At 52.0% G+C, this 15,525-nt stretch overlaps 3 protein-coding genes across 3 annotated transcripts; 2 read left to right on the forward strand and 1 right to left on the reverse strand.

Annotated features, from left to right (window-relative positions):
* Positions 1 to 1,008: 1,008 nt before the first annotated feature.
* TRIVIDRAFT_123323 (uncharacterized protein) lies at positions 1,009 to 3,996 on the reverse strand (the record flags this gene model as incomplete). The annotated part of the gene is made up of 4 exons (XM_014096367.2): positions 1,009 to 1,506; positions 1,575 to 2,825; positions 3,000 to 3,719; positions 3,796 to 3,996. 4 exons carry the CDS (start codon positions 3,994 to 3,996, stop codon positions 1,009 to 1,011), a joined length of 2,670 nt encoding a protein of 889 aa, XP_013951842.1.
* A 524-nt stretch (positions 3,997 to 4,520) lies between these two features.
* TRIVIDRAFT_76054 (uncharacterized protein) lies at positions 4,521 to 10,132 on the forward strand (the record flags this gene model as incomplete). Its single annotated transcript, XM_014096368.1, has 3 exons — positions 4,521 to 4,937; positions 4,994 to 9,409; positions 9,471 to 10,132. The coding sequence occupies 3 exons, from the start codon at positions 4,521 to 4,523 to the stop codon at positions 10,026 to 10,028; spliced, it is 5,391 nt and encodes a 1,796-aa protein (XP_013951843.1).
* A 1,948-nt stretch (positions 10,133 to 12,080) lies between these two features.
* TRIVIDRAFT_42822 (uncharacterized protein) lies at positions 12,081 to 15,051 on the forward strand (the record flags this gene model as incomplete). Its single annotated transcript, XM_014096369.1, has 10 exons — positions 12,081 to 12,110; positions 12,268 to 12,574; positions 12,754 to 12,760; positions 12,923 to 13,009; positions 13,075 to 13,207; positions 13,271 to 13,722; positions 13,790 to 14,345; positions 14,403 to 14,512; positions 14,626 to 14,706; positions 14,736 to 15,051. 10 exons carry the CDS (start codon positions 12,081 to 12,083, stop codon positions 15,049 to 15,051), a joined length of 2,079 nt encoding a protein of 692 aa, XP_013951844.1.
* Between the last annotated feature and the right edge of the window lie 474 nt (positions 15,052 to 15,525).

Genomic DNA, 15,525 nt, shown 5'->3' on the forward strand with positions numbered 1-15,525 from the left:
GGTCACTTACAGGCTTGCCTGTAGTAATGCTACTACCGTGGTCTGCATAAATGTCTTCATGGTAATAAAGATCAATGAGGCTAAGAGTGTAGAGTTGAGTATGAATCGTATGTTGAAGAGAGTAGTGATTGTGGGAAATGCCCTGTTTAAATAGACACGCAGACACGCAGACAGAGGCAGCTTCGTTGAACTCTAAATTATATGATATGTTCGAAAGGGAGGCTGCATACCATGCCGAATTATCCGTCAGCTCTATCCTCTTCTCGAATTCAGCCGCAGCAAAGTAACACGATGTGAAACAGTCCCAGCACTATTCTGGTACAAGATGTAGTGATTGGCTAGCTATGGAATGGCATTCTGTATGTCACGCCTCACTGAGACCACAGCCGTTGTTGTCTCAGTCGACACTTCCAATAGTACCATCACTTGGTTAAAGCACGAAGGATCGTCGACATCCTCAAGGATTTTGTCTAGATCTCGTCTCTCTGACTCGCTGTGTGGCCTAGCTCCTAGTCACTCGATGCTCCCCAAATACTCTCCGAGATATGCCATACCCCTCCACAAGTTGATCATTAAGAACAGTCATATCTATTTCCGGAGCCCTCTATCGACATATGTTGTTCTAAATGTAGTAAATGGATGTAAGTTACCAATTTGTATGAGGTCTAAATAGCTACTCTATACCAGCGTGTTTGATGTTCTTAGCACAGACGCACCTCTAGTCATGGTTCTGCACAACAACTCAACCAGTAATTCTTACTCTGCCTTCACCACATCATGCCCGCATATAGATACCCAAAAGCCAAATAAATTCAGTCTCTAGAACCCAGAATCCCAAACCAAATAAACTGTTTCGCTAATCTTCAAATTCATGATGCACTGCTTTTGCCGCTTGCGCGTACAGGCCGTATTAAAGTCATGCTACAAAAATAGCTCCAATGAGCGTTGAAAGAAGCGCCGTAAATGCGATATTAAATGGCAAAAAAATCATGAGGGTATCATCTGCGCTCATAATTTGGAACGAACGGCCTCGAGACGGTACTTTACGTCCTTGAGGGCTTTGTTGGTTGGCTTCCAGTCGTCGAATTGCCGCAGTAGTTCCTCGGTTTCAGCGCTGAGCTGCGTCTTGACGAAATCCTCTTCTAAAAGACCACGCATGATCCATGGCAGGACATATGGGTTTGACGATGCCAATGGCGTCGTATCTCGCTTGGGGATCAAGCAGGGCGTTGGCTGTGCTGTGTTTGTCGTTTCCAGGGCGTGTGTGATGGCGAGATCATATACAGCTGAGTCGAAATACAGGCGTGAGTGGCCTTCTCCCGAGTACAGCGATCCAGCAAGGGCCACAGACAGCTCACGGATGAGCCCATGGTCGGATATTCCTAGATTGCGTAGTTTAAGTGCGAATCCAATCAGGTGCGATATGAAATCCGGAGCATGCACTCGACCATCAATGAAAACGGCTCGATATATGTAAGGGTGGTTTGCAGGTGAGTATACAGCAGACTATAGGACCGTTAGTTACCTTTGTATGACGATTGGCAAGGGCGCTCTCATCCTACCTCCATGGGAACAAGCTGATCATCAATACTACCCACAAACGTAATGCGCGCTCCAAAGTCAACAACGCGCTTGAGACATGCCTCGAATCGTTGTGAGTTGTTGCTCTGGGGATCTCCAAATTCCCATAGCTCTGCTGCTGAGCCCATAAGTATACTGGATTTGTAGTCGGGGAAAGGGCCAAGCGCCACGCCAGCCATAGCACAGACACCGATTTTGGTATCTGTTAGAACCCCGAGATCGATCAATTTCTCTAGCAGCATGATGCTGACCGGCACTCCCTGGGAGTGACAAGCGATGACAACCAAATCGGCCTGGCGGATATGCTCAATCCAATTCAAAAGAAGCTTCCACAGGTTTGCCACCCTATCGTTAATTCTACCCTCCCCTTCAAGGGCAACTTTTTCAATCTCGCAATCAGAACAGCCATGGCTCTCAGCCCATTTTCGAATGGCATCAGCACAAAGCCCTACAAATCGCAACGATGTACCTGTCGGTTGGCCTATCATGGGACGCAAATATGAAGCAGGGAAAAATCCGTGAACTCCAATGGCAACGGCCTTGCGGATCTTCGGGGGGTCATTGACCCGAAAAACGTGATTGGGAGGCGGTTGTGAAGTTCGAAGCACTAGATTTGTAATCTGTCGAAGGATTGAAGGGTTTTCCTTCATCTGATATGTGCTAGAAAATGATGGGAGGAGAACGTTGGGCGGTTCCTTTGCGATAGGCTCGCTTTCGGCCGTTGATTTCTTCGATACCGGCACTGGTTTCTTTTTCTTGGAATCTGTCCTAGCCAGTGGCTTCGAGGGAGGCAGCTCCTGTTCAGGGCCAACTTGTGAATGGGGAGTAGTGGAAAGCCGGTCGACGGGCGCTGATTTGGCGCTGTCCGCGGATGGTGGGCGTACAGATTCAAGATCCATTGATATAGGTCTAATTCGCTTGCTTCTGCGCCAAGACAATACACCTGCTGGTGGCTCCGTTGGTGGAGTATTATCTTTGGGGTCCTTGGTCGCCGACTCGGAGATTCTTCTTTCTGCCATAGGTAGCGGCTGGACCTCTGACCCCTCTCCCATCACAGCAATTTGCCCCGACTCTGGTAAGGAAGTCTTGCTTTTAATCTTCGGGCTGTCTCTTGACCAAAAAGCCCAAGTAGAGCCTGCTTTGGGTGGTGTGCTCTGGGCCGCCACCGGCTCAGGTTGAGAGACATCTGGGGTCGGCACATCTCCAGCCTTTGCCTTTGGATCTTCATTGAGGTTGATCTTTGACTTTTTGCTGGAGGCTCGTGATACCGTAACGGCCAACCCATTCTGGCGCTCGTCTTTAGGGAGAGCCGTCTCGCTTGGTGGCACGGCGGTTTTCGCATTTGGCCCTTGTTTTGAGGACATTTCAGCCTTCAGAGTTGGTTGTTCTTTGGCTGTGTCTGGCTGTGCCTTTGGAACTGCATTTGCTTTGGGCTGAGGAGTTGAATACCAATAGCCAAACCAAGAGGCTGCTTGTGGAGCTTCTGCAGCCTCCTCGGTTGCCGGAGGCTCAGAAGCAGGTGCTTGCTCCGGGGGTGGGGCTGCCTCGGCAGGCTCGATTGTTTCGGCGGGCTTCATAGCTTCTTCCTTTGTTTCCTGAGAGCCTGGTATAGGTTTTGCAGCAGGCTCAACCGGAGCAGGTTTGGCCCACCAGCCGCCGAACCACCCAGCTGAAGGGACTTGCTTCTGCGAAGCATCATGTGTTTGGTCATCTTTGTCGGCGGGAGCCTCTAACTCCGGTCGTTGTTCTTGCGCCTTTGTATTATCCGAGGCTTTCTGCTGCTGCTCAGGGGGTGGCTTTGTCTCGGGAGGTGAGGGTATCTCCTGTGGGCGCCCTGTATCCAAGGGCTTCTTGTCCCCGGTACGTAAAGAGACTACACTTTTATTCGCATCTGATTTTTTGTCCGTATTCGAGGTGCTCGAGGTGTTGGAGGTGTTGGTTGCTATTGTAGGGGGTGGCAGGACTGGGTCGGCGTCGTCGGGCATGCTGGCGTCGTCTTCGCTTCGTTTTGCTTCAAATCGAGAAAAGTCGGGCGCATTCCTTGTTCTAACGGTGCCTCCGAGAATATTCTCCCGAGCAACCGATGTCGAGGCCGTTGCCTTTGGCGGCTTCGACCACGATGCGTACCAGCTATTCGTCTTCCGAATCTGTGGCCCAGTAAGAACCCGTTCGTCCAGGGGTTCGCGCGCGGATGGATGAACAGGGGGGTTTTACCTCCTTCACTCTTTGTGATGCATCAGAAGACTTGCGTTCGCTGTTGGATTCGGGTTGTGGAGGCTTTTTCTGGTCGCTAGCTTGCTGCGCCGAGGTAGATGACGCTCGTGACAGTGACGTCTCAGGCGACAAAGCTGTGGTTGGCAAGCTCAGCGAGCTCAGTAGAGTGGGATTGGGGCGTTGCCTCTTTCGAGGAGGCATCATGAACACTGCGAGCGTGAAGCACAGGCCATGGAAGAGATGGAGATGACGCGTAGATTAGGCGGCGATGATGGAAGGTTGAAGTAGGCAGACGGATGGTAGCAAGGTTCAACATGAATTGCTGGTACTTCGGAGGCTACTTTATTCGGAGGACTCCGTAGGTACTCCCAACAGTTGATGACGATGCCTGGAACCGCCACGGCACGCGCCACCAGCAGTGAATGAAAATGGCTGTAGCGGCTTAACACCCGCCCCAACAGCGGCCCCTTAGCACCTGTCAGCTAGAGACCTGCGCTAAAACTTCCAGCTGGGCGAGCTGTGGCTTGAATGGCTGGGGTGGACCCGGAACAATTCGCAGGCCCACACCGCCTGCCTTATCGCCACGCTACTCTTATCGATGTCCCGCCAGGGAAAAAAAAAAAATCGAGAATCAAAGTTGAAGCTACAGACGAGTTTTTGAAGCCAAAGTCGTCTATGCTAAAGGCTGTGTTTCTGCCTTTGCATCTTGCGGCTACACAACCACCATGAGCACCCTCAAGCGGAAGGATGCCCCTGGTGGCAATCCTCCGCCCAAGTCGGCCAAAAACTCAAAAGAGGCCCGACCGTCGAAAAAAGAGGCACCGGCCAAAGATGCGAAGCCCGCGGCCAAGGCGCATCGCAAGTCGGACGGCGCGACAGAAGAGCGCGCAAAGGCCCCAATCATCTCTGTCCTGAAGGATGACGAACCTGTGTTCCCTCGTGGAGGTGGCAGCGTTCTCACACCTCTCGAGCAGAAGAAGATCCAGATGGAAGCCAAGGCCGACGCCATTCGAGAAGAGGAATTCGAGACGGGCGCCAAGTCCCAGAAGAAGAAGGCGAAGAAATCGACCGCAAAGAGCGACAAGAAGACAGATAAAAAAGCAGAGGAGGATACAATCAAAATTGAGAGTCTGAACTTCAAGGTATGACTACCGCGCGAACAATTGGTAACGAGAACCTGCGCTAACGGATGTTGCAGAGACTGGTCAAGGGATCACTGGTGCTCGGACAGGTGACTCGAATCAGCAACCTCAGCCTTGAGGTCTCACTACCGAACAATCTCATTGGCCATGCCTCCATCGTCGCCATTTCAGCCCAATTGACAAGCAGACTTCAAGGTGATGCTGAAAAGGAAGGCGAGAGCGACGAGGAGGAATCGTCCGACGAAAGCGACGTCAACTTGAAAACCATGTTCAAGGTTGGGCAATATGTGAGAGCATATGTGGTCTCGACTATGGATGGTGCCGCTGGAGGAAAGGGAAGGCGAAAGATTGAGCTGTCTCTGCGTCCCAGCGAAGCCAACACTGGGCTGGAAAAGGACGATGTTGTGCCCAACAGCACAGTCATGGCCTCGGTTGTCAGTGTCGAAGAACGCGGTTGCGTCATGGATCTTGGAATTCCAAACCTGAATGGTTTCCTCCCCAATGGCGAGATTGATCCTCTGATCGACCAAGAGAGGCTCCAGCCGGGTGCTGTTTTCCTCTGTCAAGTCACGGGCAAGAACTCGAACAAGATTGCCCAGCTCTCCTTGAAGCAAGACAAGCTGGGAAGCACCAAGGCTTTCCCTGCTGATGCTACCACTATCAACACATTCCTCCCTGGCACCATTGTTAACATTCTGGTTTCGGACAATGAGGGCAGAGGGTTGGCCGGAAAGATCATGGGAGCTGTTGATGCTACCGCTGATTTGATCCACTCAGGCATCGGGCCGAACGATGATGACCTCAAGGCCAAGTATAAGATTGGCTCCAAGGTTAAAGCGAGAATTATTTGCAACTTCCCTACAGCCAAAGACCCGAAGTTGGGCATTTCGCTGTTGCCTCACATTATGTCTCTGACACAGAAACAGCAAGATGACGACGAGAAACGACGACCGATTGAGGTGATGCCCATCTCCTCTTTTGTCGAAAAGTGCACGGTCCGCCACGTCGAGCCCGATATTGGTCTTTTTGTCGATACTGGCATTGCTGGCCTTGGTGGATTCGTTCACATTTCTCGAGTCAAGGATGGAAAGGTCGACGCCCTCTACGAATCAAGCGGGCCCTTCAAGATTGGAACCGTACACCGCGGCCGAGTTGTCGGCTATAACGAGATGGACGGCCTTTTCAGCATTTCGTTTGCCAAAAGCCTTCTGGAACAGCAGTACATCCGTCTCGAAGACATTCCCCTTGGTTCTGTGATCAATGGCGAAATTGAGAAGTTGGTCATCAAGGAGCAAGGCGTTACAGGTCTCATCATCAAGATTGCAGATGGTATTAGCGGATTCGTTACTGAGACTCACATGTCCGATATCCGCCTTCAGCACCCCGAGAAGAAGTTCCGTGAAGGTATGAAGGTCAAGGCTCGTGTGCTCTCTGTCAACTTCGCCAAGAGGCAAATGCGTCTCACGCTCAAGAAGACTCTGGTCAATTCGGAGGCACCCACTATCAAGTCTTACGACGATGTCAGCATCGGGATGCAGACTCTCGGAACGATTGTCAAGGTTCAGCAGAACGGTGCCCATATCCAGTTCTATGGAAAACTCAGAGGATTCCTTCCGGTGTCTGAGATGAGTGAGGCATACATTCGTGACCCTATGGAGCATTTCCGGGCCGGACAAGTCGTTAGTGTGCATGCTCTTGAGGTCGATCCGGAAGCCAGACGATTCATTGTTTCCTGCAAAGACCCCGGCGCATTCGGGCTTGAAAAGCAAACTGCTCTCAAGAACCTGAAGCTGGGCGACATTGTATCGGCCAAGGTGACTCAAAAAACCGAGGATCAAATTTTCGTGGAGCTTGTCGACAGTCAACTGAAGGCAATTCTGCCAGTCGGCCATCTTACCGACAAATCCACTTCAAAGAACCAATATGCCTGGAAGCGAATCTCCGCCGGACAGACCCTGTCGAATCTTATGGTTCTTGAGAAGAATGAGAACCGACGAGCCATTACCCTCACCCAGAAGCCTAGCCTGGTCAAGGCTTCTCAGGATAACAACCTCCTCAAGAGCTTCCACGATGCCAAAGTGGGCGCTGTTGTCCAGGGTTTTGTACGAAACATTACCGTTACCGCTGTGTTTGTTCAATTCGCCGGAAGTCTCAACGCACTGCTGCCGAGAGGAAGACTGTCGGCCGAGGCTCAATCACAGCCTGACTTTGGTCTGCGTAAATTCGAATCCATTGAAGTGAGAATCATATCAACCATTCCGGATCTGAAGCGCATTTTGGTTGCACCCGCCGACTCACCTGTGGCCGAGCCTGTGAGCAGCAAGCCCAAAACTTCTACCAAGGCGCCAGCCCCAGAAGACGGTCTTGCGTTTGGCAGCACAGCCCAGGCGAGAATCACATCCATCAAAGACACTCAATTGAACGTCCAGCTGGTGGACAGTGAGATCCAGGGTCGCATTGACGTTTCCCAGATTTTTGACAAGTGGGAGGACATTGTCGATCCAAAGGATCCTCTTGACAAGTTCAACAAGAAGCAGATTCTCCGTGTCAAGATTCTTGGAGTCCACGATGCCAAAGATCATCGCTTCTTGCCCTTTTCTCACAGATCTGCTCATTCAGTTATGGAGCTCACCACTAAGCCCAGCGATCTGAGCAACGACGCCCCCAACCCGATTTCTCTCGACGACCTGAAAGTTGGCGACAACCACATTGCCTTTGTCAACAATGTTACGTCTCAGTATCTTTGGGTCAATCTTTCTCCCAATGTCCGCGGCCGCATTTCCATCATGGAGGCCTCGGATGACTTGTCTCTGCTAAACGATCTGGAAGCCAACTTCCCAGTCGGCTCTGCTCTCAAGGCAAGAGTGACATCGGTTGACGCCAAAAACAACCGTCTCGATCTGTCCGCTCGATCACCCAATGCTTCTGAGGCCATAACTTGGGCTTCGCTGAAGCAGAACATGATTCTGCCTGGCAAGATTACCAAGGTCAATGAGCGACAAGTCCTCGTGAAGCTGAGTGAAACCGTCTCTGGCCCTGTCCATCTTCCCGACATGGTGGATGACTATGGAAGCGTCGACACGCTTAAATACAAGAAGGGCGACATTGTTCGTGTTTCAATTGTTGATGTCGATCCCAGCAACAAGAGAATCCGCCTTTCTATGCGACCGTCACGAATCATGAGCTCTACACTGCCCGTGGCGGATAAGGAGATTAGCAAAATAACACAGCTTGCCACCGGTGATATTGTGCGAGGATTCGTCAAGAATGTCGCCGACAAGGGTCTCTTTGTCTTGTTGGGAGGCCAAGTGACTGCCTTTGTCAAGATTTCCAACCTTTCTGACCGCTTCTTGAAGGAATGGAAAGACAGCTTCCAGATTGATCAGCTGGTAAAGGGTCGTATTATTTCTCTCGATGCCGCCACAAGCCAGCTTGAGCTCAGTCTAAAGTCTTCCGTTGTCGATGAGGATTACACTCCTCCTCTGGGCTACAATGACATCAAGGAGGGCCAAATCGTCACTGGTGTTGTCCGCAAGGTTGAAGAGTTTGGTGCTTTCATCCTCGTTGACAATTCGGCGAACGTGAGCGGTCTATGCCACCGAAGCCAGATGGCTGATAACGCCGTGAAGGATGCCACCAAACTGTACAAGGAGGGTGACAAGGTGAAGGCTAGAGTTTTGGAGGTTGATGTCTCAAAGAGAAGAATCAGCTTTGGTCTGAAGCCTTCCTTCTTTGAAGATGAGGACACTGATATGGCTTCTGATTCTGAGGCTGGCGCAGCACTGGATGACGGGGATGAGGACGACGAAGAAGGCATGGATCTGGATGAGGAGGCTTTATTAAAGATTCTCGGCACCGACAACCAGGGCGACTCTGACTCCGAAGATGAGGACGAGGAAGACGAAGGTGGTGAAGATGAGGACGAGGAGGCAGGTGAGGATAGCGATGAGGAGATGGAAGACGCCGGCGCCACCAAAAGGACTGGTGGTCTGGGTGGAGGTAAAAAGTCAACATGGTCGACAAATCCATTTGACGAATCGGGTTCAGAATCAGAAAATGATTCTCAAGCCGACCAGGCCGACAAGAAGAAGAAGCGAAAGAAGAAGGGTGAGGCTCAGGTCGACCGCACGGCCGAGCTGGATGCCCACGGCCCTCAGACGGCCAGCGACTACGAGCGTCTGCTCTTGGGTCAACCAGACTCATCAGAGCTGTGGATTGCGTACATGGCTTTCCAGATGCAGGTCAGCGAGCTGCCCAAGGCACGTGAAATCGCCGAGAGAGCCATCAAGAGCATCAACATCCGGGAGGAAACTGAGAAGCTCAACGTCTGGGTTGCCTATCTCAACTTGGAGGTGGCTTACGGTAGCAAGCAAACGGTTGAGGATGTATTCAAGCGAGCTTGCCAGTACAATGACGAGCAAGAGGTGTATGAGCGACTGGCCAGCATCTACATCCAGTCGGAGAAGCTCAAGGTAAGAAGCTCCACCTCCCCTTTTTTAACTACCAAAGAATATCTACTAAACTCTACCATAGGAAGCTGATGAGCTGTTTGAGGCCATGCTCAAGAAGTTTGGTGCCAAGGCGCCCAGCGTCTGGACCAACTACGCACACTTTTTGCACGTCACCAAGAATGAGCCGGCGCGTGCCCGAGCTCTGCTCCCGAGAGCTACACAGCAGCTGGACAGCCACAACGGACAGAATATTGTCAGTCGATTCGCTGCTCTCGAGTTCCGATCTCCTAATGGCGAGCCGGAGCGCGGCCGAACCATGTTCGAGGGTCTGCTCGCTGCCTGGCCCAAGAAGGGCGATCTCTGGAACCAGCTGCTTGACCTCGAGATTGGCATTGCCAGCTCTAGCGCTGATCACACCGCTGTGAGAGACGTGTTTGAGAGAAGAACAAGGGTCAAGGGTCTGAAGCCACAGCAGGCAGAGAAGTGGTTCCGCAGATGGGCCGCTTGGGAGGAGAAGCTGGATGCCAAGGGCAAGGACAAGGTGATGGCCAAGGCACAGGAGTGGGCATCCGGATTCAAGTCTAGAAAGGAGGCCGAGGCTGCGGCTGCGGCGGCAGAGGATGAGGAGATGGAGGAGTAGAGGGGGGAATAATGCGAGGATATTTAAAATGGGCGGCCCCTTGATAGGCTCGGCGTTGGTAAATATTTAGTAAAAATGCATATACTTTTTTGTGTTTGTTGGTTAAATCAGACGACTTTCGGATGTCGGTGCGGATTCGATGGAGCTTCGGTGGTGGGACTGCGTCGGCTCAGGTCCAAGTGAAGTCGGCCGTGTTAATACATGGCAAAAATTGAGTAGTTTACGTTGGTGTCATTGCTTTTAAATTTGTGGAGGACATGTTGGATTCCTTGCTTGTTCTGAGGATGTTGGTATTCAATTTTCTTGGTCTGCGTGTTACTGGTAACAATGGGAGAGCATTGGCGGGCTATCGGCCGACAGCACCGAAAATCGTTGCGATTTCGCCGAAGCTCCGGGCCAAGTCGCGGGCCGTCGGTGAGCTGCTCTACGAGAGTCGGATTCGCCACCACTTGGATTGTATCTCATTGATAGTTTGATGGCAGATAACGGCGAGGTTAAAGAAGGCGTGAGGCTTTTCAATGCACCTTTTCTGTATCTCCTTAGCTGACATGAGGGTGTCGGTGAAGGTGGGTTACTGATTCGGTCTTCAACTTGAAGTGGCTGCTTATCTCTCCCAAGATATTCGGGTCCAGTAAAATTCCCACTAAGATGGACTCTCAAGTCAGCATAGGAGCAGCCATGAAGAGTATCAATGGCCTGATATAATTTCGTCCCGTGGTTTTCATGTCCGTACTCGATAGAGCAGTCTCCTCTTGTCTTGTTATAACGGACGAACCATGCGGTAGATGATGCACATGAAGCTCCGAGACATTGTCTAAGACTCCCCGGTGAGACATTCGCAAAGGATCCGAGACTAAAGCTCGGCAGTAGTTATGTATCCGGCGAGGTGGCACAAGTGACACGCTGCTTAGAGCTCATGGTTGCCAATTAGGGTTCGTGCATGGGAGGCTATTCGCTGGAAAATGTGTGGAGGGGGAGATGATGTGCGATGCTTTGGCGAGGTTGCATATCGCACCAGGAATGGAGACGGTAGCGGGATGGGTCGCGTTTTGGTGGATGGTGGTGATGACGATGATATTGAGGATGATGAGGGAAGAAGTTGAGGCTGAATCAGATCTACGCTGGCTGTTTGGATGTATGTATTTGATGTGGCAGAGTTACAGACATGCTCTTGGATGACTATACTGCTACTAATACATGGTAATATACTACATACATGTACCTACTTGCCTACCTACCTACTATATTTAGACAGCACTACGAGCTCGCATCAATAGGAAGGGACTGGATAAAGCAAATTAGCCAGAATAGAATGGCAGTAATTAACAAGATTAAAAAAAAAACCCCCAAGATTAGTATTTCCATTTCACCATCAATGCCGTCAGTCGACCGGACGTCGGGATTGTCGCCATTCGAACTGAGGGTGACGCGTTTTGAGGGCAGCAATCCGATGGGAGGTACATGCGCCAGCCCGGATAGGCGGTACCTCCGGATGCTACCGTGGCCGAGAGAGCAGCGAAAGTGGCAGCAAGCACTCACCGAGGGGCCGCCAGGGGGTACACCGGGATGCTCGTCATGGTTGTACCTCGAGTCCGTCTGTATCCTGAAGAAAGAGAGAGGAAAAGCCCCGAAGTTGTCAACCAGGCGTGGTATCACGCGAGCGACGTCTCCCTTTTCACAGTTGCCTTTCCCACTGCTCCTCAGCCGCCAAAAAAAACGCACCGGTCCCAGCACCCCGAAATTCCCAATCCAATGCAAAAATCACGGCGCAGAAAGGCGCAATTACTGGCTGGCCTGTCTGATAGGGCCAGTGGGCGATCGCGCAATGGGTCATGGGCAGAAAACGTCTTGGAGGCGCCCGAGCACGTCACCCGCACTAGCGCCCATCGGTCCCTCGGGCAGGGCCAAGGGCCAACCTCTGGACGTCCGGCTGGTCGCCTGGCGATGCTGCCCTCTCTCATATCTCGAGCGCATGGATTCTGGCATCGCTGGCGTCGGGCTGGACTCGAAGAATTTTTTGCGATTTTTTCAGGCCCGGGTTGGCGATATACGATGGGCTGTCGGGTGTGCAGAGCGCGCAAGGTGAGTTTGTTCCATTTAGCCGCTACTTACCTGCTACTACCGCCTTACCAAGCTTGGCCCACCTCTACTCTCTGTCTCTCTCTACCTATCCCTCTCCATCATTCTATCATCTCTGCCTCGACTGCATCTCTCATCTGATACCAACGCCCCCCAACAGGTCAAATGCGACGGCAGACCAAACGGATGTCGCAACTGCGAGCGCCTCCAGCTCGACTGCGTCGGCGACAATGGCCTCGCCGCCGGCCGAACAACCCCCATGGCTCTCAGGAAGATCCGCACCTATCGCTCCTGTAAGAGCTGTCGCCTGTCCAAGACGAAGTGCAACGGCGACCGCCCGAAGTGCTCGCGATGCACCGCCAAGAAGACCGAGTGCGTCTACGACGGCGGCTCGGCCCCGCGATGGGCGCGAAACCTCGACCAAGGATCCAGGACGGCGTCGACCGAAGGAAGCCGCAGCAAGTCGCGTGAGCTCGCCATTGCGTTGCTCGAGGGCAGCGACGAGATCGATGCTCAGCACGACACATCTATGACCAGCAATGGCTCCTCTGAACCGTTGAAGCTGGGCGAGATGCCGGGGCCAAAGGGCCTTGGCAGCGCCCACAGCGTTGCGTCCATCGAACCCTCAGGTTCCGATATATTGTCATGGTATGTAGTGGTATTGGTGGCATGATTAGGTGCAACAGTCTCCTGCTCACACATGATTTTGCCAGGCTTATCTCACCAAGTCTTCCCACCGGTCGTAACCTGCGCCGTGTGGTGGAGCAATACTTTGCCAATGTCCATCCCATCCGATGCTTTGCGTTTGTCCATAAGCCATCCTTTTTGCGGCAGCTGGACAAGGGCTTCACTTCCGACGACGAGTCGGCGCTGCTGCACATTATATGTGCCCACGGAGCAAAGTAAGTTGCTACCTATCTCGGGTAAAGGAAGGCAATACGATGGCCCATTAACATGATGTGAATAGATTCTACGTCTTGAACCAGAATGAGCACGCTTCTGCCTCTAGCTTCATCCGCCTTGCCGGCAATGAGTGGGCCAAGAGGGCCGAGTTCCTCATACTGACCAATTTTGGAAAGATTTCTGTCCAAAGACTCATGGTAAGCTACTACCCCGGCTTCACAAATTCTCAGCAAGAATGATTGTGGCTCACCATCCTCCAGGTCGCCATTCTACTTCATGACTTTCACTTCCGACTTGGAGAATACTCCCACGCCTTGATGCTCAGCGGCCTTGCCGTCCGCATGGCCCATGCCCTAAAAATCAACGTCGAGGCATCTCTCGATGTTCTGTGCACCGATTCCAGCGAATCTACCCCATCTGTAGTCACTAGGGAGAGTCGCCGGAGGCTCATGTGGGCGTGCTATGTCCTCGATGCATGGGCTGGCAGCGGCATCGATCAACTAACTCTTCTCCGCGAAAACGATATCAAGATTCAGTTGCCTACTAATGAGAGGAATTTCGGCCTACGGATAGCATCAGTCACAGAAACTCTAGGCGTAGGGCATGTTTTGCAGTTCTTGCCGCCCTCTGCGGTGCCGAGAAAGCCATCAGCAAACATGGGCATCATGGCATACTACATCCGGGTGGTGGCGCTCTGGAAGCGAATTGTCAGGTATGAGCTTCTTGGTCCCGCCAGCAGTCATCACTTGGCCCTTTTCTCTTTCTAACTATCGCCGCAGATATGTAAATCAGCTGGACTCCCATCCTCCGCCCTGGCTCCCGGAATCGCCGTTTGCTGCCCTCGACGCCGATCTTCGTCTGTGGCAGCGGGAACTTCCAGAATTCGTCGAATACTCCATGGAAACCATATATGCACGATTGGACTCAAATCAACTGGGAGCACTGGTCTTGATACACTGCACATATCACCACAACTACTTGGAGCTATACAAGCTGTCCATGCCAGATCTGCTCAAGCTTCCCAAACCTCTTCTTGTCCCGCCAGAGCACCACGATTTTCTTCAATCCGCACAGGCCAACTGCTACCATCATGCGCAGCAAATAGCCGACATCCTGGCCGAGGCTGCCGATCATGGAGCGAGTCTCTTATCTGACAGCCTGCTTCCCTATTTTGTATACGACAGCAGCAGAGTGATGCTGTACTACGTTGCGCGTTTGCTTGATCCAAACAGGCCCGATGCCCTGGCAAAACTGAATGATGCCATCAACGCCGTTGAAAGCAACCGTCGGGTTCTCCGGATGATGTCTGCCCTGTTTCCGATTGCGCAATCACTTGTAAGTCTCCGAATGTGATTCTCGACTAGTCGTCCCCTGCTAACCATATTGGTATAGTCAAATACCATTGACAGGTGGCTGATCAAGATTCGGCAAACATCTAATCGAGATGATCTCGTGAGCAGAATGATGTCGGAAGCCAGCTCCGAAACTCATGAAGGCGAAAAGTAAGTACTTATGGGCCCTCGGGTCGCACATCTTTTATCATGTATACTTGTCTAACACTACATCTTATAGGTATACACCCGTATCGGTCAGCCCCGTCCAAGGCACGCCAGAGTACATGCTTCCGTCCATTTCTCTTCATTCGCTTGCACGGACAGGTATCGCAACGAGGCGAGCGGCTGATCGTGCAAGCGGTGTTCGGGGGCTGAGTTGGTCTGCCGAAAGTCCAAGCTCTAGTGTTTGGGATCGCAACAATGCGGCGCAGCAGCTCGTCGGCCTCAGTCAGGACGGTCTAATCTCGTCACGATCCGGCCTGCAGCATGAACAGCCCGTGCCTACGGCGCTGCCGCAGCCGCCGCAAGTCCAGTCCAAGTGGGGTGGTCCAATTCAACCAATGTGCGAGGCACTCGATCTTGATGACTTGCAAAACTTTTTGTCGTGGGATATGTATGGTATTATGGATATGGGCGACCCTATTCCGGACGATGGGGTCGACGAGATTGCCATGTCGTCGTGGTCCGGGTCTTGTGATGCGATATAACGGGATTGCGTTGGGTCTATTCTTTTGGGCATGGGATTAATTACGGATAAGATACCTCTGGGCATTCGTTTTGGTTCTTTACACGCTACTACATAGGTAGTCTAGTAGTCGCTTTATATAGGGAGGGCAGGCATACACAGGTCCTGGTGGAGTTTGGGTTGGGATCGCTTCATCGCTAATGGCGCCGGCCCGTCGGACGGGCGATCGGCTGTTCATTGAGAATTGCTCTACTTTCTGTGAATATATCTGTCAAATTACCGTAAGGTGATGAGTCTTGGGAATACGCTCTTTTGTCTATACATGGGATGTAAAGCACGTTATGGCATCTGTGGGAGCCCACCAAACCAACAGCCTCGGATTGTCGTTGCGGATGTCTTTACTATGAGAGGGACCTCAGTTAGCTCGAGGCTCCCGCACTTAGCACAGTGGGTATAGCTTACAGGTGTTAATTACGCCGGACTCCTTCAAGAAACA

Source organism: Trichoderma virens, assembly GCF_000170995.1.
Source record: "Trichoderma virens Gv29-8 chromosome Unknown TRIVIscaffold_88, whole genome shotgun sequence".
NCBI lineage: Eukaryota > Fungi > Ascomycota > Sordariomycetes > Hypocreales > Hypocreaceae > Trichoderma > Trichoderma virens.